The sequence below is a fragment of the Bufo bufo genome, chromosome 9 (genome assembly GCF_905171765.1).
Source record: "Bufo bufo chromosome 9, aBufBuf1.1, whole genome shotgun sequence".
In the NCBI taxonomy this organism is placed as follows: Eukaryota; Metazoa; Chordata; class Amphibia; order Anura; family Bufonidae; genus Bufo; species Bufo bufo.
In genome coordinates, this window is record NC_053397.1 from 216454389 (window position 1) to 216476445 (window position 22057).

The 22057-nt window shown below is 46.1% G+C and overlaps 1 protein-coding gene across 1 annotated transcript; it reads left to right on the plus strand.

Moving 5' to 3' along the window:
• SLC35D1 (solute carrier family 35 member D1) lies at nt 1-19994 on the plus strand. The gene is made up of 12 exons (XM_040408508.1): nt 1-215; nt 2877-2910; nt 2988-3074; nt 9158-9225; nt 12146-12217; nt 13100-13168; nt 13835-13937; nt 14820-14912; nt 17146-17213; nt 18248-18326; nt 18469-18551; nt 19490-19994. Exons 1-12 carry the CDS (start codon nt 13-15, stop codon nt 19596-19598), a joined length of 1068 nt encoding a protein of 355 aa, XP_040264442.1. The 5' UTR covers nt 1-12; the 3' UTR covers nt 19599-19994.
• Nucleotides 19995-22057: the final 2063 nt, after the last annotated feature.

Below are 22057 nucleotides of genomic sequence, written 5' to 3' on the forward strand. Positions count from 1 at the left end.
TCCTCGTGAACCATGGCGGAAGTAAGCAGACGTCAGCGGCATGCCCGGGTTAAAGGAGCGGCCTCCCCGGGGCCCCCCGCACACAGGGATGAGGAGGATTTGGGGACGGAGGCCGAAACGATGACCGTGTTCATCAAGCTGCTGGCGGCCGCTTTCTACGGCTTCAGCTCCTTCCTGATCGTCGTGGTGAACAAGAATGTGCTGAGCGGCCGCAGGTATGGAGGCTCCGGGGACAGAGTCCGAGGTGGAGGGAGGGGGCGGGGAGGAGGCTGAGTGGAATCAATGAATTGCCCGATCCTGCAACATTGTATCCAGCTGTGGAATCTCCAGGAGTGGAACACAAACTCATCTGACCAATCAGGTGACGCTGCTGAGTATTGGGGCAGTTTTATTCTTCTACCCTGATGTAAATCCCTCTGCCAAATTTAGTTGCCCCCTTTTTAGGGCGTCCATTGACCCCCAGTCTGGTGCTGGTTGTTTAAGGCGATTGGAATAAAAACTATTAATTATTATAATTACTTGGACATTTAGATAATTTGCAGCCTATTATTATATATTTTATTTTATCTTTTGCATTTCTCTCCAATGTGTGTCTGGAACTGTTCTCTGTATGGAGGACCTGGGATTAACTCCGTGCATACCAGCTATAATTAGGATCTTCCCAGAGGCTTTAAATACCGCTTGGCAACCACTTTTAACCCTGTGATGATCTTGTCACAATGTATCGTGCAATTGTGGAACAGGGAAAAAAATTAAAATAAAATTTATATATATATATATATATATATATATATATATATATATATATATATATAATTTTATTTTTTTAGCAGTTCCTTTTAGAGGCCTGTAGCGACGGGCTGAGCTGTGTTGTGTTTGTAGGAGGCGAAGAGTAATGTTCACATGGGGAAAAACGGATGCAGAATCCCCTTTAGAATCCCTTGTGGTGTTCGGGATGCGATTTTTATTCTGATGCTGTTTTGATTTTAATGAGCGCTCTGAATGTGGAATCCTCATCAAGCCTGGACACGGCACTTTATTATTTGTATTTTTTTCCTGTGGCGGCGAGCACAAAAAAAGGGGTGATGTGAACTAACAAGCGGTTTCCCTCATTTAATGCAAAGAGGTTAAGTGTAAGTGTTTTTGGTGCATAATCTACACAAAAATCCACGTGAACATGCCCTAAAAAACAAAACTAAAAATTCATACCAAATGGTTGAGATTTTTTAAAAATCTCGTCCACTTTGCTGCTACTGTAAACACTGCGGATTTTCCGCCTGCAATTCCGCAGTGGAAAATCTGTCTGGAATATACTGTGTGTGTGGTGCCGTCCTAATAAGACGAGCTCTTCATCAGGATGCCTGTCAGTCCCAGTGGGTAAGCCCTTGCTGTGCCCATAGACTGGCTTCAGGGGGCGCTCTGCTGATCCGTATCTTCCATGTAGCCATTGGTGTGGAGCTCTGCATTTATACAGTGGGCTGCTTTACAGTATGTAGCTTTCCTCGAAGGCTGGGGCAAAATAGAAAGTGGACCTCGGTCACTGAATGCTGCGCGGGATGACCACAAATATGGCGGATATTATAGCGCCATCCAGTTTTTCTGTTAGTAAAGGTTTGTTCGGGGCTGCAGGAAAGCTGGGTAGTAGGAGCTGTAATGACATGTAATGTTCAGCTTTTCTTAAAAGATAAGAGGTTAATAGATTATTATTATTTTTTTTTTTTTCACATTTCTGGGAATTTTGGAGAAATGTTCTAAACTGTTAATGCTGGGGGTTTGTTACCCTGTGTCAGATCAGGCCTTGTGTGTAAAATGTTCCATGTAGTTTCAACCCCCCCCCCCCCTAGTAAAACCCACTAGACCCAGGGAATATTATTACAGGGAGACTGCTTTGTGCCGTCTGCCTGTGACGTCTGCGCTTTCATACAGCGCAGGGGGTCGCGTCAATGCGAGTTATTTGAAGCCACCGTCCGACTGCCTCGTCTAGTGATAAAGTAGTGGCATGACTGCATCCTCCTGGCTCTTATTTTCGGGGTACGAGACATATGTTAATAATGTGGTTTTATGGAGGTTGCGGACAGTAGCGCAATTTTTGGGTCCTCTTATCACGATAGCCGCCCCCCCCCCCCTTCATTTCTCTGGATAGGTAATGTATGGTAGTGGTCATTCCGCTCGGCTCATTGAGGCACAATGCATTTTGTGCCCCAGCGTTCTGCAGTATCACTAGGTGACCACCAGTAAGGCCTCTTGCACGCAGTCCGCAAAAATTACGGATGACATCTGTGTGCATTCCCTATTTTGCGGAACGGAACAGCTGGCCCCTAATAGAACAGTCCTATTATTGTCCGCATCACTGGCATGTTCTAATTTTTTATTTTTGCGGAACGGACATACGGAATGCACACTGAGTACCTTCCGTTTTCTTTGCGGACCCGTTGAAATGAATGGTTCCGGACAGTGAAAATGCGTTCGTGTGCAAGAGGCCTAAAGCAGACTTTTCTGCAGGCGGTCGTCCGCCTTTTCAATGTAGCGATGCATAGGCCACTCAGCACTCGACTAAAGCTAGGTATTTAGTGTGAGCTGTACTGCCATCCATATTGTCACCCAGCTTTCCCAGAAACAGCGGAGTAGACTTTTTACAACTTGTAAAAAAAAAAAAAAAAAAAAAAGCCTCCAGATTTAAATTCCCTGGAGAGTGTTCACAGGGTGCTTACCTCAAATAGCATCTGATCCAGCGCGCACATTCCTGACCCCTCAGACTTGCACGCTCATGTTACAGCCATAATTATCTGTGAGCAGATGTGATGTAGTCGTAGCGAGCGCGCGCCGAGCCCCAGCGATCGCAGCAGGGAATAATGGCGCTCTGTTCTGTCTTGCAGGTTCCCCTCCTCGCTGTGTGTTGGGCTTGGCCAGGTCAGTAAGAAGCCTTCGGTTGTGTTGCCTCGCCGTGACGTCGCTCCGCTAACACTGGCTCTTCTTGTTCCCTGCAGATGCTGGCGACGGTGGTCGTGCTCTGGGTGGGAAAGGCTCTGAGGGTGGTGCACTTTCCGGATTTCGATAGGCACATACCTCGAAAGGTACGAAAACCCGGCTATTATACTCCGTGCAGCCTGAGGGATTTGGTTGCCACGTGCTCGGCTCTTGAAGGAGCCACGGCAGCTTATAATGGTGCAGCAGCGTTCTAGGAGGCTATGGAGATGGGTGACACAAAGCTGTGATCTTGTGCCCAGGCTGATGACGGAGAACAATCGATTGCATTAATCTACACAGGAAATGCAGATGGCGTTTCCTTATCTGTTCAGTTGGCTGAGACCCCGGCGGCAGAGAATGGGGGGCAGTGTTGCTTGCAGACGTCTTATCCATGTGCAATGTGGTGTCCTCAGGACATCATGATGCAGGTAAGGCTACTTTCACACTCTCTTTTGGCGTGGATCCGTCTGGTATCTGCAGACGGATCCGCACCGATAATGCAAATGTTTGTATCCGTTCAGAACGGATCCGTTTGCATTATTCGTAAAAAAAAGTCCAGGTCAAAACAAATCCATCTTGACTTGCGTTGAAAGTCAATGGGGGACGGATCCGTTTTCAATTGCACCATATCGTTTCAGTGAAAAACGGATCCGCGTAGTCAGGCGGTCACAAAAACGCTGCAAGCTGCATTTTAGTGACCGTCTAAAAAAAACGCAACGGAGACCAAACGCAGCCAAACTGATGCATTCTGAACGGATCCTTATCCATTCAGAATGCATTGGGGCTGAACTGATCCGTTTTGAGCCGCTTTTGAGAGCCCTGAAACGGATCTCGTAAGCGGACCCAGAAACGCCAGTGTGAAAATAGCCTTAAGGGGTTGGCTATCTTTTTAGAGGGTTTCTGGCAACATCCCCCCCCCCCCCCCCCCCCCCACCCCCCCCCCCCCCCCCCCCCCCCTCCCAAAAAAAAAAGAAAAAGGGAAGCATACTTGCCTGCACCCTGCTGTTTGGTCCCGGTTCTTTGCTTCCTGCCGTGTCCCCTGCTGTCAACATCTGCTTTGACATTGCTGCAGCCAATCATTGGCCTGCCCTCCTGGTGTCATGTGACCGTCTGACTTGATGCAAGGAAAGCCGGTCACCACTGCAGCCAGTGATTGGCTCCAGAGGACGGGGAGGAAGGTAAGTATGCTCCCTTTTTGCATGTACAGCCAGGGGGGAGGGGGTTGCCAAAAGGTGCCAAACCCCTTTAAGACTTCCCCTGAGGCTAAACCGGGCAATAGGAGACCCCTGTACTTCTCTGTATGTTTCTTTAAAGGCCCCTTTACATGGGCCAATTTTGAAGGCGATTTTCAGGAAGGAAGCATTCCTTTCATCAGCGGAGGAGACAACTGTATTTACATGCAGCGATCTCCTCCACAGTATACGGAGCAGGGATCACTAAGGCTATAGACTCTTGGTTTGCCGGCAGCAGAGGCTTTTTACACACACCAAGATCTGCTGCCTGGAAACGACTATTTTCACGACTGCATGAACGATGTAACTAACCAATAAACAAGGGTTTTGCTCGTTCATCGGGTAATCGGCAGAACCTTTAGGCTGGGTTCACACGGGCGTTGCAGGAAAAGGTGCGATTTTTCCACGCAAGTGCAAAACATTGTAATGCGTTTTGCACGCGCGTGAGAAAAATCGGCATGTTTGGTACCCGAACTTCTTCACAGAAGTTCAGGTTTGGATTCAAGGTTGTGTAGATTGTATTATTTTCCCTTATAACATGGTTATACAGAATGCATAGTACAATAGCGCTGGAGGGGTTACATTTTTATTTTTTAAACTCCCCTTAATCCACTTGCTCGCGCAGCCGGCATCTCTTCTGTCTTCTTCTTTGCTGTGTACAGGAAAAGGACCTGTGGTGACGTCACTCCGGTCATCACATGATCCATCACCATGGTAAAAGATCATGTGATGACCGGAGTGACGTCACCACAGGTCCTTTTCCTGTACACAGCAAAGAAGACAGAAGAGAAGCCGGCTGCGCGAGCAAGTGGATTAAGGTGAGTTAAATTATTTTTTTTTAAAAATTTAACCCCACGCTATTGTACTATGCATTCTGTATTCAGAATGCTATTATTTTCCCTCCTAACCATGTTATAAGGGAAAATAATAATGATCGGGTCTCCATCCTGATCGTCTCCTAGCAACCGTGCGTGAAAATCGCACCGCATCCGCACTTGCTTGCGGATGCTTGTGATTTTTCACTCAGCCCCATTCACTTCTATGGGGCCTGCGTTGCGTGATAAACGCACAATATAGAGCATGCTGCGATTTTTCACGCGACGCATAAGTGATGCGTGAAAATCACCGCTCATGTGCACAGCCGCATAGAAATGAATGGGTCCGGATTCGGTGCGGTTGCAATGCGTTCACCTCACGCATTGCACCCTCGCGGAAATCTCGCCCGTGTGAACTCAGCCTTACACCGCCTTTCCTATGAACGCTCGTTAGCGATTCTTGACCCATGTAAAGGGCCCTTATAGAGGGGTTTCCCTATAGAAGACCCCACTCCCTGCTATGAGCTGAAGGTGCCATACACCCTTAATAGCTATTAATAGCTAAACGGTTATTGTCTGACAGGTATCTGCACCAACTTGTGCTTGGTTTGGCCGGGCATGCGTGTGTTTTCAGTGGTGAGATAGAAGAAAGCCTCGGCCACTTTAGGCAGCGGCTTATCTCTTGGGAGAACAAAAGGTTCAGATGTTGAATTTCAACATGCCCGATCCGTTTCTCCTCGGAGCTGAACCTGGACTAGCGGTGATCCCAGTGAGGTCACTGGCGCTAATGGGCGGTCTTTAGCACTGCCCTAGCCTGTAAAACCGCTCTAAAGACCGCCCATTTGTGGCGATGTGACATCACTGGGCTCACTGCTAGGTGACAGTCTCCAGCTAGTGTACCTATGTGAAGCCTGGTACGTCACCGGCAGTAAAGAAAAAGCCCTTGGGCATCGGCACAAGTAGTGCGCTGGATGAGATCGGCAACCTTTGGCACGCCAGCTGTTGTGACACTACAATACCCAGCATGCTCCATTCACTCCTGTGGAAGTTCTGAGAACAGCTGAGTAAGTGTGCATGCTGGGAGTTGTAGTTTCACAACAGCTGGTGTGCCAGCGTTTGCTGACCCCTGTGTTAGACTCGGCTAGGCTCTTGGAACCCCCATAGGCCATCATCTGATTGACACATAATGCAGTAAATGGAATCGCCTCCTCCAGAACCTCGCTAAACAGATTTGCACTGGAAATTAATGAATTCAGGGCTTCACAAAGGATTTCTGCCCTCCTAGCCGAGGTTCCACGCCCTTGTGTACAGAACTACAGGGAGGCTGCAGACCTATGAAGGCCATGCAGGATTGTGATTTACAGCGCCCCCTGCAGTGTCCTGCAGAGAGTACAACACAGTCTGTTATATGCATGCAAAAGAAGTGTCCCATGGTGACGGGGAGCACAGTGTTTTATAATTGGCTCCTTGAGATTACTTTGTTCTTATCCTAGTGCTAATCCAATCAATGATCAAGGTTGTGTTTTCCCCAAGCACATTAACGCCATGGTCCCCAACCTGTGGCCCTTCAGTGGTGGTGAAACTACAGCTCCCATCAGGATTCCCCAGGGATCCTTTATAGATGGAAACTGCACTATTATAAGCCACTGGCTTAAAGGGCTATTGTGGGTGGATAATTTGAGTGGGTTAAATGATCAGTACTCCCTGACGGATCCTCTGGTCCCCTCTTGTCTCCACATCCTGGTCTGGGGCTTGGCACGGACTGCCTGTTCCGCCAATCAATGGCAGGTCACCTGGCGCCATCAATTGGCTAAATGGGTACTTCAAACCATTCTTTTTGCACGTTGATCCCGAGACCAGGCAGTGGAGAGGAGTGGGGACCGGAGCAGCAGTATTGGGGGAGTACTGAACCCAGTATTAATTAAAGGGATTCTCCGGGAATTAAGAAAATGAAAGTACTTAAATATTACTTTATTATAAATGTATTCCCAAATATGTTATATTAGTTATAATGGCTCATTTTGTCTGGGCAGCAATCAAGGGAAAATGGCTGCCGTACTATTAGTACACACAAAACCCGTCCTAATCGCACAGGACAAGTTCCTTCACAACACTGACTTAAAGAGCTGCCTCAGCCTCCTTTCTGCTTGGAGACAGGAAGTACAGAGAGGACAGACAGGACTTGCTGTGGTAATGAAGACTGGGCACAAGAGCTGCTGCTCATTACCCCCACCTCCTCTCTGTACTTCATGTCTCCTCATGAACTCCATTCCTACAGAGATTTAGCTGAAGAGCTTATAAACTGTATTCAGGATCATAATCGGTGAAATGGAAGATGGCGCAGCTCTTTACCTCATTGTTCTGAAGTAATTTGTCGGCGGGGTGTTTAGGACAGGTTTTGTTTGTACCAACAGGACGGCGGCCATTTTATTTCTCCTAATGATCGCTCCCCAGACAAAACGAGCCACGAGAATATCATTATAATGTAATCATTTTCTTAATTCCTGGGTAACCCCCTTTAATATGATGCCACTCAATTACCCCTATAAGGTTTGCTGCTTCTTTAAAGTGGACCTGTCCCCTCTCCTGACATGTCTGTTGTTGTAACGACTTGCATTCCCCATGTAATAACCATTCTGAAGCATCTGACTATGTTCTGCCACTCTTTAATTATCCCTGAATGAATTGCTAGCAGTTTGCAATAAAGGTCCAGATGGGCGTTACCAGTTGGGGGGGTCTGACACTGGCAACACTGAGTAATGTCAGACTGTGCAGGAAGACGCCTTCAACGAACACCCATCTGGACCTTGATTGCAAACTATTATTAATTATTACGAGGAGGAGGATGCAAGTAGTAACTAAAACAGACGAGAGAACTTTTTTTTTTTTTTTATGGGTTTTCTAACTGTTTTACACTGACGACCTATTCTTGGGTCATTATCCTGTAATTGCTGTATCCTTCTTGCAGCTTAGACTAGTGAGATCGCGTTCAACGGTCACACGGCCGAGATGCGGCTCGGTCTCATTCAAGTGAATGGGGCTAAGCTGCGATACCAAACAGCGGCTATCCAATGTACGGCGCTGTGCTTGGTGAGCCGTGAAGAGGCCGTGACAATCACTCAAACAATTGATTGGTGGGTGTCGGACATGCACCGATCTGATATTGATGAACTGTTCAGAGGATACATCGTCCGCATAGAACAGTTGGGAAACCCCTTTAAATCTAAAGATGTCTGCTCCGCCCTAGGAGGCCGGTGGGTACAGCTGCAGCTCGGGCATTACCAGTAAAGCACCTGCAGTCACTCTCTTAGCCGCCACATGTAACGATCCTGACAAATGTCACAGCAGTGCTGGATTTTTGATGCAGCAAAAAACACACACGCTTTTTTTTTTGCAGCAATATACCTGCAGTTATGGGGTGTTTTCTTCCAGCTAAGGAAATTGTACAGCAGCGCACCATAAACGCAGGTATGGCTGTGTTCACATCACGTTTTGCCATCCATTTAATAACATACACATTTTTTGTATTCAACGGCTGCCTCAGAATGATGCCATGCAGTAGTATCCTTTCACCATAGAGTTCCATTGCAAAAAAATATAAATAATATATATATATAATTTTTTTTTCTTTCTACTGAACGAAGGATGCAAAAGTGTGGTGTGCTACGTTTTTGTATTTATTTATGCATTAAATGGATAGCAAAAACTTTGTAAGGCAATGTTCACACATGCAGCATAAAGTCTGGTACTTTTTGTCCAGCCAAAAGCCTGGAAAGTGGCTGGATCCACTGTCTGATCCCATTATATAGTCAATAGGGACCTGGCGGTGGACAGGCCGGATACGGTACACTCCAGTACTCTGTTTCTCTGCTGAAGAATTCCGGAGTTTATGCCGCATATGTGAACATAGCCTAATATTCCTGTATATGCAATCACCCATGTAATAATCTGTGGCTGCAGTTCTATGTATGTTGGCAGTGCATTCTACCATGCTGCGTAGTTGAAACCAGTCGGACTAGAAAATAATCCCAAGGAGTTTATATAGAAGACGACACGCGAATGTCTCCGCTCGGGGCTCGTCGCCAGAAATGTTCAGACTGGATTCATTCTTTCTACATAATCCTTCCCCTCCTTTTATTCCAGACTTTTCCGCTACCTCTCCTGTATTTTGGAAACCAAATGACAGGATTGTTCAGCACAAAGAAGCTAAAGTAAGTTGGATGCCCTCCGGGTCCCGGCTCTGTGCTGGAAATGAGGCTGATGCACGATTAGATTTATTAAGTCTAACCTCCTGGACGCCCTTTCTCTCTCAATGTGAATTGGAGCATAATCCAGGTATAATTTGGGGCTGTTTTGTACCTGGTTATTCTGTCCCAGTAGCTAAACCGGTGGTGGTTGACACTAGGGGGCGATCTTGCTATAGCTCTTACTGACCTCACCAGGAGGTGCACCTCGCCATCTAGTGGTAGTAAAAGATTGTTTCATGCCGTTTATTATGGTGCGTTCTCCCTGTAAAAATTTATAATGGGGGGGGGGGAAAAAGTGAGCCGGTAACACAATGGATCCAGCAAGCTGTGGCTTGACCTTTTACGACCGGTTCTGAACAGGTGTGGTGGCTTTAAAAGAACTTGACGGTCCCTTTAATTTGTCAAATTGAGAGTTTGAAGCTGAGACAGACCCTCCTGATTCATATTGTAACTTTCTTATGACCCATCAGATGTATACCATGATTAGCATTTTTTATGGGGGGGGCATTTAAATGGATTGTTCCATGACAGCAACTTATCTCCTATCCACAGGGGGAATCGGTGATTGGTCGGCAGGGGTATGACCGCTGGGGCCCCAGCCGATCACTAGAATGGAGAAGCTGGAAGGAACTTGTGTCCACTCAGCTCTATGGGGCCGCCAGAGATAACGGAGTAAGAACTCTCAGCTATCTCCGTCAGCCCCATAGAGGTAAATAGAACGTGCACCTACCTGCCTCTCCTTTCAGGGTGTAGGTCCCCGTTCTCATGGTTGGCTGGGGCCCTTGCTGATCAGACACTTGCCCCCTATCCTGTGGATGGGGGATAAGCTGTTGTCATTGTAACAACCCCTTTAAGTCCTGCACCAAGAGCTCCCACTTCTGCGTGGGTTATACATGACCCCCACCCATTTTTGGGCCAGGACAAGGCCGATATGCTGGGATTGTCTTTTTAAAAATGCAGGACAGTCCTGTCTGATTGTGGGACTGTTGCCGGCTATGGTGTAAGGCTGGAGTCGGCAACCTTCAACACTGCAGCTGCTGTGCAACTACAACTCCCAGCATTCACATCTTGCTTGGCTGTTCTTGTAACTCCCATAGAAGTGAATGGAGCATTCTGGGAGTTGTAGTCTTTGAACGGATTGCGGAGGTTGCTCACCCCTGGTGTAAGGGTGCGTTCACAAGTACAAATAGAGTATGTGTCGGGGCTACACTGGCAGCCCGTTGTGATGAGCTTGTGTCCAAGGAGCTGTTTAAAAAGAGGGTTATTAATTGATTAATGGTTATATTTTTCAAAAATGATAGAAAAGGAACTGGCACCATTTCCATATTCTTATATACATATATATTACTCAATCACTGTGTCGCTCATGGATTGGATTATGGTGGCGTCGCTGGTGTGATATAAACGGTCTGCGGCCGCAGTGCTTGTTATGGCGCCCCCGTCGCACGTTCTCTGGGTGACTGCGCAGTGCATTGCATTCAGATACTAATATAGAGAAATTAAACAAGATCTGAATTCCATTAGTTACTTATTTAGCCCTATAATCGCCCGGCTTTCCCTGAATGGTTGCAAATTTGCCCAATTGTATGGTTCCATATCAGACTATGAATAAATGAAATCCCTTTTAAAGCTTGAAATTTATGGGGATATTGCATACTGCTCAAAATCTAAAGCATTTAAAGGGGTTGTCCATTTTCAGGATCGGCCTGCAGCAAAGAACTAGTACGTACTTGCCTGGCAGACCCAGCGCTGTCACTCCCCGGCTGCAGCAGTGACTCCATGTTGACAACGCTGACAATTACTAGCCTCTGCGTAGCGATAAAGAGGCCAGTGATTGGCTGCAGCGGCCACCCTGTCTTCAAGGCATCACCAAGGCAGCACGTCTGGGAGAGTACTTATCAGTTCTTCATTGCGGGCTGAGCCTGAGGGTTGTCACATTTTCTCCTGAAACAAGAAAAACCCTTTAAAGTGTTTCTGTCACCCCGCAAAACTCTTCTTTTTTTTTTGGGATAGTTAGATTCCTCATAGTGCGATATAGGAGAATATAATGCTCTTAATTACTTTCATGCGGCCGATTCTTTATAAAACGAACTTTTATAATATGTAAATGAGGGCTCTACCAGCAAGTAGGGCGTCTACTTGCTGGTAGCTGCTGCAGAAATCCGCCCCCTCGTCGTGTTGATTGACAGGGCCAGCCGTGATCTCCTCCTCCGGCCGGCCCTGTCAGTAATTCAAAAATCGCGCGCCTCGCGTCATTCGGCGCAGGCGCTCTGAGATGAGGAGGCTCGTCTCCTCAGCACTCCCTCAGTGCGCCTGCGCCGATGACGTCTTCTCTTTCGTTGATGTCATCGGCGCAGGCGCACTGAGGGAGTGCTGAGGATACGAGCCTCCTCATCTCAGAGCGCCTGCGCCGAATGACGCGAGGCGCGCGATTTTTGAATTACTGACAGGGCCGGCCGGAGGAGGAGATCACGGCTGGCCCTGTCAATCAACACGGCGAGGGGGCGGATTTCTGCAGCAGCTACCAGCAAGTAGACGCCCTACTTGCTGGTAGAGCCCTCATTTACATATTATAAAAGTTTGTTTTATAAAGAATCGGCCGCATGAAAGTAAGTAAGAGCATTATATTCTTCTATATCGCACTATGAGGAATCTAACTATCCAAAAAAAAAAAAAGAGTTTTGCAGGGTGACAGAAACCCTTTAAGCCTTGTCCCCCGGCACACCGCAGACCTGCCCGGGGATGCCTTTTTTGGGGCAGGGTTTACATAAGCCTCACCCATTTTCAGACCGGGACACGCCAAACTTGCCTGGATTGTTTTTGATAACTTTGATATGTTGCTCGTGGTTCCTCTCTATACCAATGTTTTCTATCTTCTTTGCAGTCTCCCTATGTTCACTGTTCTCCGACGCTTTTCAATCTTGTTTACAATGATGGCTGAAGGATTCTTACTCAAGTGAGTGCCAGTCAATAAAGAGTTTATCTATTGTGGGTATAATTAATATATGTTTATATCTTGCTGGTTGCCCTTGGAAACAGACTGCATTTTAGCTCTAGTCTGCTGTCAGACATGTGACCTAACAGCTGAGCTCTGTGAACTGTTATCAGACCAGCGTCTCTAGTGGTGTGTATGTGAAATGATCATTTGACAATCACTGAGTAGTGTATTGTGCGGCACTGTCTTGGTGAAAGGTCAAAGGTTTTGATCAGTTGGGGTCTGAGTGCTGAGATCCCCACCAATCACTAGAACGAGCAGAAAGAAACGCTCTCTCCCCGCTGCTGTAGACTGCCTCAACAGAAGCTCTGCGCGAGTCTGTCTCCTGCAGCGAGGAGAGACCGTACGCAGTTATTTGCGAAGTCTCGTGCGGCTTCGTCTCATACGTTTTTAATATTGTATGGAGACAGATCTCCGTACAGCATTAATCCGAAGCTGTGAGCAAAGCGACTTCGGATGTAGCATGCAAAACTCACTTCGCTCATCCCTAGTCATCAATATCAGAGTGGTAGGGGTCCGACACCGGACACCCCATGATCAGCTATGGTGTAGTCTTGGGTGCTGGCCTACCATTCGGAGCCCCCTGTGCTGCAGTCCTGGAGTGCGCACAGTGCAGGGAGCTGCGCTCCATATACGCTGCAGGTCTTGTGTGAAAGTATATTTTCTGGTGTCGCGGCTGTCCAACGCAGCTGATCGGTGGGGGGTGATTGGACTCCCACGGACCTGAACCTGATGACCTATCCTCATTCGGAAGTCTCTGCCCGTAGGCGTTACGATTACAATGTCTATCCAATCTGCTCAATAATAATTTGGCATCGTATGACTGTTTGGTTATTTCCACAGGAAAAAGTTTTCTCGTAGCATTCAGATGACTGTATTCGCTATGATAATCGGAGCATTCATAGCTGCCAGGTACTTTATTATTTATTATTATTTATTATTATTAGGGAACTCAGACTAAGGCCTATTGTACACGACCGTATGGCTTTTTCAGTGTTTTGCAGTCCGTTTTTCACGGATCCGTTGTTCCGTTTTTTTGTTTCTGTTCCGTTTTTCCGTATGGCATATACAGTAATTGCATAGATAAAATTGGGCTGGGCATAACATTTTCAATAGATGGTTCCGCAAAAAACGAAACAGAAGACATACGGATGCATTTCCGTATGTGTTCCGTTTTTTTTTTTGCGGATCCATTGACTTGAATGGAGCCACGGAACGTGATTTGCGGGCAATAATAGGAGATGTTCTATGTTAAAACGGAAATGGAATGCATACGGAGTACATTCCGTTTTTTTTTGTGGAACCATTGAAATGAATGGTTCCGTATACGGAACGCAAAAAACGGCCGTGTGCAATAGGCCTAAAATGCATGTTAAAGTTTGTAAAAGTAAGGACATCCCATGAATGGCCAAGTTAAAGCCCAATAACTTTCTTCCAGTCTGTCAGACACTATAAAGGGGTGTATGTACTTTTTCTACATAAGGCCCCTTCATTCTGCTGATCAGCGGGGGTCCTGTGATTGGCTTAATATTTTAAGAATTAAATTATTTAATTTTTTTTATCCCGCTTTCCATGTAGTTCTGATCTGGCGTTTGACCTTGAAGGTTATATATTCATCCTGGTTAATGACGTCTTAACCGCAGCCAATGGTGCATATGTAAAACAGAAGTTAGACTCCAAGGTGAGTGATTGGAATAGATGCTATAGATATGGTATTCTAAGAAATGCGAAAAAAAAAAAAAAAGTCCGCCTCAAACGCATTCATCGTGAGCAGCTTGGACTAGATCCGCCATCCACTGTGTTAAAGGTACTGTCCAGACTATGGGTGTGTTATGCCTAATACAGGGACTGAGGGGGCGGAGCAGGTAAGTCGGTCCTTTGGTAGCAACACAATGATAAATTGAAGTTCCAGCGCTGCAAAGTAATTGTTGTGTCGCTTGTCTCTTTATTCGTGGTAGGAAAATTACAGCATGTGGATCAATACCTCACACTGAAACACCAGTTGATGCGTTTCAGACACTTAGTCATAACTCAGCGTTATGACTAAGGCCTAAGTGTCTGAAACGCGTCAACTGGTGTTTCAGTGTGAGGTATTGATCCACATGCTGTAATTTTCCTACCACGAATAAAGAGACAAGCGACACAACAATTACTTTGCAGCGCTGGAACTTCATTTATCATTGTGTTGCTACCAAAGGACCGACTTACCTGCTCCGTGCATCGGGGGCTGATTTAATCTACTAAAGGTGAGCTGGAATATTACTGTGGACATGGACGCCATCTGCCATTCCATTCCTCTCTATAGCAGAGCTGGCGATCTCCGGAACTCCCGTACAGATGAATTGCGCAACAGTGCGCTTGTCCGGCCTGCCACAGTGTTCATTTTATGGGGGGGTCCCTGTTCTTGTATTTGTGGGGATCCCAGTGGTAGGACCCCCAATGATATAATAGTTACCCCCCCCCCTATCCTTACAACCAGAATACCCTTATCAGGAGGAAGTTGGGTACAATTGCTAATTTGCCCCATAATTCAACCTAAAGAAATTGTATTTTGGCATTTCAGGAACTTGGAAAGCACGGTCTGCTTTACTACAACGCGTTATTCATGATTGTACCGACAGTGCTTATTGCCTATATGACTGGCGATATCCAGATGGTAAGACTTACGGCAATGACCGCCAGCATCAAAATCTGCGTCTTCCCTGTATTTACCAGCAGGCAAATCTTCCTTCTTGTGACTGTTGAACTATACATGGAGGAAATGCAGGGAAGACGCAGATCATGTCGATCCTCTTTTGCTAAGCCACAGTCTAATGCAGGCATCCTCAAACTGCGGCCCTCCAGCTGTTGTAAAACTACAACTCCCACAATGCCCTGCTGTAGGCTGTTCAGGCATGCTGGGAGTTGTAGTTTTTGCAACAGCTGGAGGGCCGCAGTTTGAGGATGCCTGGTCTAATAGAAAAATTTTCGATGGCATCTGTCAGTAAGAACAAGCCTATTAACCAGGCATGATGCCTGGTAGGGTTGACACTGCTGATGAAAACCCAACTTTTTTATTTTTTTCTCTGATCTGTGGCAGCATTTTAGAGAAATTGTTCTCCTTAGGATTATGCCTATATAGCGTACAGAGGGCGGTCCGTAGCCGCTCGGTGTTCCTACTCCAACCTGCTTCCATACATACTGTTGTAAACTCCTTCCCCGGCTCAGGCGTCTGATGCATCCTCTCGTCTGGCCCTGTAATTCTTTGCGCCATTCTGCTCACTCAGCACACGATCAGTCGTCTTTGCAGAACATAGGAAGTACTGCACATGCGCCGAGAATGGACGGAAACGCAGGGCCAGGCGAAATGACGCATTAGATACCTGTAGGGGCAGTATCTATGGAAGAAGAGCGGAGGAGCTAAGGTGCACTGAGTGGCTAGAACTCGCCCTCTGCCCACTTTGCTTCCATAGATACTCTCCCTCCACCTGACTGACAGGGCCAGGGGTCTAATTCGTCACCTCGTCTGGCCCAGTGCCGTTCTGTTCATTCTCGGTGCGTTGCATTACTTCCTATGTATCTGGGTCCCTGCACAAACAGAATGGCGCAGGCATGGTATTACAGCGTCAGACGAGATGACACATTGAACGCCTGGCCCAGTCAATGACGTTTAGGGGGAGTACCTACGGAAGCGGATTGGAGGAGCTAAGGTGCACCAAGAGGCTAGGGCCTGCGCTCTGTTAAAAGTCTTTAAAAGAATGATAACCCTTCCACCGAGCGGAGGAAGAGAGGTAGGGTTTTAATCAGCAGTGTCAGCACTACTAGGCATTTAACAGATGCCCTTTAAAAACCTTCTTGCTTTGACAAGCGGATAGGGCTCCTGATGAGTCATTGAGGTTCACCAGCCCGAGCTTTGGAGCCGCGGGAGAATGGCCACTTTGTGTGTCGGGGTCAGAGGGTCCGGCGTGTGTGCAGTATAGCGTTGCCATGTATGTGCTGCTACTGAGGACGGCACAGCCCGCTGAACAAAGGGCTTCAGTCCGGATGGAAAAGGAGAGGGGGGAAAAAAAAAATCCCACACGGCTCGTAACCTGCTCCTGAACAAAAACGGTCACAACTCTAATCAACGCCATGTATGTCGCAGAGTGATTGATATTGTATTTACAGTGCTGTAGCGCTCAGAATATACTGCGATCCGCATGCAGGTTAATTGCTATGGAGTAAATGAGGCTTTATGGCCATGTCATCCAAACCGAGCACAAGTCTAAACAAATGTCCCTCTAAGGCTAGGTCTACATGTCGCGGGACAATTGCTATAACTATTGTCTATGGTGTCGCAAAAATTAAATCTGAGATGGATTTTTCTGCAACTGTCGCATCACAGTGCGACACCATAGACCAGGCATCCTCAAACTGCGGCCCTCCAGCAGCAAAACTACAACTCCCAGCATGCCCGAACAGCCTACAGGTATCAGCCTACAGCAGGGCATTGTGGGAGTTGTAGTTTTACAACAGCTGGAGGGCCGCAGGTTGAGGATGCCTGCCGTAGACTATCATTATAAAAATTGTCACGCGACAAATGTTTCAGTGTAGTTTTGCCCTATCTGTCATTGTGTAGCCCTAGCCTAAGTGTCGAGGTGTGAGTCGTAAAAAAAGAAATTTAAAAATATCGCACAATTTTACAGAGACTCGCAGATGTCACCATTAAGCCCTACCCTAACCCTGCAAAAGGCTGGTGGCCATATCATTACAGGGGCCCCTATGCCTTAATACAATAGTGCTTTAGGCAGTTCCCCGGTGATCAGGGCTTCGGCAGTCGGTCATGTAAGGAGTATCTTGGACGTTTTGCTCTGTAGGACTAGTCCTATGCAATGGTCGGTAATCGTGCCTTTGTGTCTCTGTTCACGCAGGCTGTAGAATATGAAGACTGGAGCGATCCGTTCTTTATTTTCCAGTTTACACTTTCCTGTGTAATGGGGTATGTCCGCTAATGTGTAATGTTTAGGACTATGGGTTGTGTGTATTGGATGGGGGATATAAATTGGGGCTCCATTATTGGTTGCATGCCTTAGTTATCACAGTGGGTGTAATATTATGTGAGTCTTCTCAGACTATGTGCATAGGGATGACTGCAAGAAAGGCGACCATATTAGATTAAAGGCAGGTTTAGGCTACATGCACACGACGGTAAAAAAAAAAAAATGTCCATCAGAAACTGTTTTTTCTGAGACACTAACACTATTCAATTATATGGGGGCAGTCGGTGAAAACAGACGAGATAGAATATGTTCTATTTTTTGACGTCCGTTATTCATTGGCCTTGTGAATAACCCCATAGACTACCATTGTTCTTAAGACAGACATGTGACGTCCGTCGTGTGCATTTAGCCTTACATGGGACAAGTGTCGCCTTCCCGATAATCGGAATGTGTAAGTGCTGCGGATCACCGATGAACTAGCACTGTGATGGCTAACCTCCGGCACATGACTCCCAAGATGTACACTTGCTTGGAGTCCTAGTTTCACCACAGCTGGAGGTCAGCCATCACTGACCAGCAGATTTCTTGTTCATCGGGTGAAATGGTCAAGTGGATGCCTCGGTCATCATTTCTGGGCAGGAGATTGTGCTGCGCAGAAATAATGAGTCTGTATGAGGACGAGCAATGGCGTTTAGCCTTCCTCCGAAGCCGATTCGCATAAAACTTTGTTTCAATACTGTACGGAGCAAGTGCACCGTACAGTATTAGAATGTATTGGCTTCGGTGAGCCGGTTATTACTTCAACTTCATAAATAGTTTTTTACAGTAGAGACCAATTTCCCGAACTCTGGTTCGGTTCCAAGGTTTGATCCGAAGTCTATTCGCTCCTCCCTAATTATAATACACATCTCGCAGCCCCATCTGCTGGCTGTTTATTGGTACTACAACTCCACCTTCTGTTTGTTTCTTGCGTCTGTTAGATTGCAGCCGCTTTCCATGCTGAGTGTTTTATACTTCTTCTCTTATTTTCCAGATTTGTCCTCATGTATTCCACAGTCCTTTGTACCCACTATAATTCTGCCCTGACGACAACCATAGTAGGATGCATCAAGGTAAGTACTGAGATGCTTTCGATTCCCACGTCCAGTGCTGTGATGTCGTGTAGCACCTACTACACGCAGAATTATCTGGCCTATGTGAATACCAGTTTAAATCTGCTTCCTGGAAATTAAACTCTCTTCATTTTCTCTACAGAACATCCTAATAACGTACATTGGAATGTTCTTCGGTGGGGATTACATCTTTTCTTGGACAAACTTCCTGGGGTTAAATATCAGGTATGGTGGGATATTATTTCCTGTTTACGGTGTCCACTTGAAATCATTAGCTGCTGCCTGTATCTGCGCATGCACTGAACGCACTCGGCGCCTGCACAGAGGTGGACATCTGGCTAAATCGTGTGACTGTCTGGTACTTTCACACTTGCGGAACTGCCTGCCGGATCAGGCAAAACGTATGCCAACTGATGGCATTAGTGATCCTGATCAGTCAAAAAAATGCATTGAAATGCCGGATCCGTCTTTCCGGTGTCATCCGGCAAAATGGATCCGGCGTTTATTTTTTTTCACCCTTTTTTTTTTTTTTTTTTTAGTCTGCGCATGCGCAGATCGGAAGGATGGATCCGGTATTTTGAATGCTGGATCTGGCACTAATACATTCCTATGGGAAAAAATGCCAGATCCGGCATTCAGGCTAGTTTTCAGTTTTTTTCGCCGGAGATAAAACCGTAGCATGCTACGGTTTTATCTTTTGCCTGATCAGTCAAAAAGACTCAACGGATTACTCTCCATTCAGAATGTATGGGGATAAAACTGATCAGTTATTTTCCGGTATAGAGCCCCTGTGACTGAACTCGGTGCCGGAAAAGAAAAACGCTAGTGTGAAAGTGCCCTAAATATCGAGTCCCTCTAGTTCCATCACCTGTTCATGGGCAGCAGAGGTAACGAATGAGGATATTAGGCGTTTTCTGGGGTGGGAGAGTGCCATTTTAGTACCCCTTTAATATATCTTTTTAGAGGAGTTGGGGGCCCTGTTTATACTCGGCTTCAAATAAATAAATCCTGGTTTGCCCTCAGAATAGGCGTTTGATCAGTGGGGTCTGACTCTGGACTCCCGCACGGTCAGCTGTCTGATGGGTCCGTCGAGGGTACTGCAGCCGTGTCCTCTTGATTTAGGACGGTGACTGACACAATTCTGTACTCTCCTTCCCGTCTAGTATTGCTGGCAGTCTGGTGTACTCCTATATCACCTTCTCAGAAGAGCAGATGAACAAACCGTCAGAGTCCATCGGCAAACTGGACAACAAGGGGAAGATCGCAGTGTGAACGCCGTCACAGGCGCTGCGTGTCGGACATGAGCTCACGCGCACATCTATTGCTAATTTGCACAATCGTTTTAATTGAAATATTGCCTTTTTATATATTTTTTTAGATGGAACTGTTTTTAGTAACAAAAAAACTATTTAATTCCAGAGCTGTAAAATTTAGTTTTTTTTTTTTTTTTATAATTCTGCTCTTCCTATACATTTCATTCCAACCCCAGGACTGCACCTCAACCAAGTGTTAGATTTTTTTTTTAAACTGCCATTGCCGCTAGACATGATCCTTAAAGAGACGGCTCTATATTGGAACAGCCATGTTCTTATTCGGGTACGAGCACCGAGTGGGGGCGCAGCCTGCAATCGTTATAACTCAGAACTACTTGGTCCTTCTCAATCCAGACGTTTAGAAATATCAGACCACAATATTTTACGTAATGCAATGAGTTTTATTTTTGTCCATTAAGGCAGCAGGACAGACTCTGTGCCATCAGATGCCCTAATAAACAAGAGGGCAAGGGTACATCTGCACCCATTACTGTCGCTAGGATTTGGGGGGGAGGGGGACTGCAAGTTTTGGTGTGTTATTGGCTAAGGACCATGTTCTGTGGGCCAAGCTCTTTCTCCAAAATAGCTTATATTTTGGCAAATTCCACCTGCGTACATTCAGGCAATATCATCTTGTGCCAGATTATCATTGGACCTGATAGTCTGCCCTCTGCTGGTGGAAAGTTGGACTTACCTTATGGGCCTAAAGGCACAATGTGGTATAATGCTCAACCAACTCTTCATGGGCAGCCAGAATGTGCTGATGCCAGCATTGCCATCACTTGTATACATGCCAGAGAGAATAACGCTGATGCCATTAAGGTCAGTCTACAGAATACACTTACTGCCAGATTTTTATTTTTCCCCACCCTTCTTTGTTACGTGAAACCTCTCGGCTCCGATGAGCTGGTCGGGTAAAGGTGCACCAGATGTGCTTCCCTCTAAGGGCTCATGCACACTACCATTGTTTTGTGGTCCGTTTTTCCGTATCTGATTTAAGTCCTCTTCCGTTCCATTATTCCACAAAACCTATCCGTATGGGATCAATTTTTTTGCAGATCGGAAACATGTCACTTATTAATCACCAAACACATGAGCAATATGGGCTGGGCATAGCATTTCTACAGTATGGATCAGCGAAATACAGATGTGTTGTGTATTTTTTTGCAGACCCATTTACTTGAATGGGGCCTCAGACCGTGATTTATAGGACAGGCACTACTTTTTTGTGGAACGGAAACAGAATGCACCCAGAGTACCTTCTGTTGTTTTTGTGGACACATTGAAGTGAATGGTTCCGCATACAAAAAAAAAAAGGAACAGAAGCGGAAAGAAAATACATGTGCATGAGCCCTAATAGGGACACCTTTGTTGGGTGCAGAATTTTTTTTTTTTAAGACTAACATTATGGGTTGTTACAAAATTTTTAAAATGGTAGCATGGGGGAATATATCTATAGAGTTGGTCCTTATGAACAAGATTTTATTTTTTTACAAAACAAATCCACAGCTCTTGCTGCTGAGGTTGTGGCTGTTACACAAGGGTCATTACTGTACGTCTCGCTGCATTGTGGATTTCTGTCCATGCTGTTCTATGACAGTGGTACACACGTTTATGTAATCACTGGCCCCAGCCACTTATCACATTTAAAGAATATTCCATAATGGAATGGTCCGAGAGAGAAAATGGAGAATTTACTGCGCATGGTCAGCCTGAGTGTATGTATTTGCAGCAGAAGGTGCACAGCTAAAAGTGAATGTCCACCCTTGAACACTTATTTTATTCTGAATGGTTCCAGGTCTGTTCCCTTTTATAATGGTTTAGTATACAAATTTTTTAATTTTTTTTTATTCTTGCAGCCAATGGGGGAGTTTGCTGCATACTGCTTTAAGTTCAACCTGCAGCTCCCCCTAGTGGCAGCTAGTATTTTATTTTAATCTAGAGCAGGCATGCTCAATCTGTGTGGCCCTACAACTCCCAGCATGCCCCAATAGCCGTAGGCTGTCCAGGCATTCTTGGAATTTGTAGTTTTGCAACAGGTTGGGCATACGTGATCTAGAGCCTTCTAGCTGCCAGTAGGCAAAATTGCACATGTAACAGATAAGCGCCCTCTAGTGGTGGCTGCAGGCAGCCGGATTGTGTTAATTCTGTTCCTATGCAGATTTGCAGCACTCTACAAAAAAAATAAAAAAATTGTAATCTCTATGAAGATATTAACAAAACTAAGCAACACATTTTTTTGCCCCAAAGGATTAAAGTGTTTAAAGTTGGACATTCATTTTAGAAAGTTACTATCCCTCCTTGCCCCTTTGTGAGACATTGGTGGTGCTGATGCCTAGGACAAGCCGCTTAAAGATGGTGTGCCAAGTTCTGACGTTATCCCCAGGATAGGGGAGAACTAACTAATGGGGGGGGGGA

Coding starts and splice junctions, on each gene's coding strand:
- SLC35D1 (XM_040408508.1), top strand. CDS start 13: ATGGCGGAAGTAAGCAGACGTCAGCGGCATGCCCGGGTTAAAGGAGCG. Junction 3,075..9,157: donor ATAGGCACATACCTCGAAAG/GTACGAAAACCC, acceptor CTTTTATTCCAG/ACTTTTCCGCTACCTCTCCT. Junction 14,913..17,145: donor TGACTGGCGATATCCAGATG/GTAAGACTTACG, acceptor CTGTTCACGCAG/GCTGTAGAATATGAAGACTG.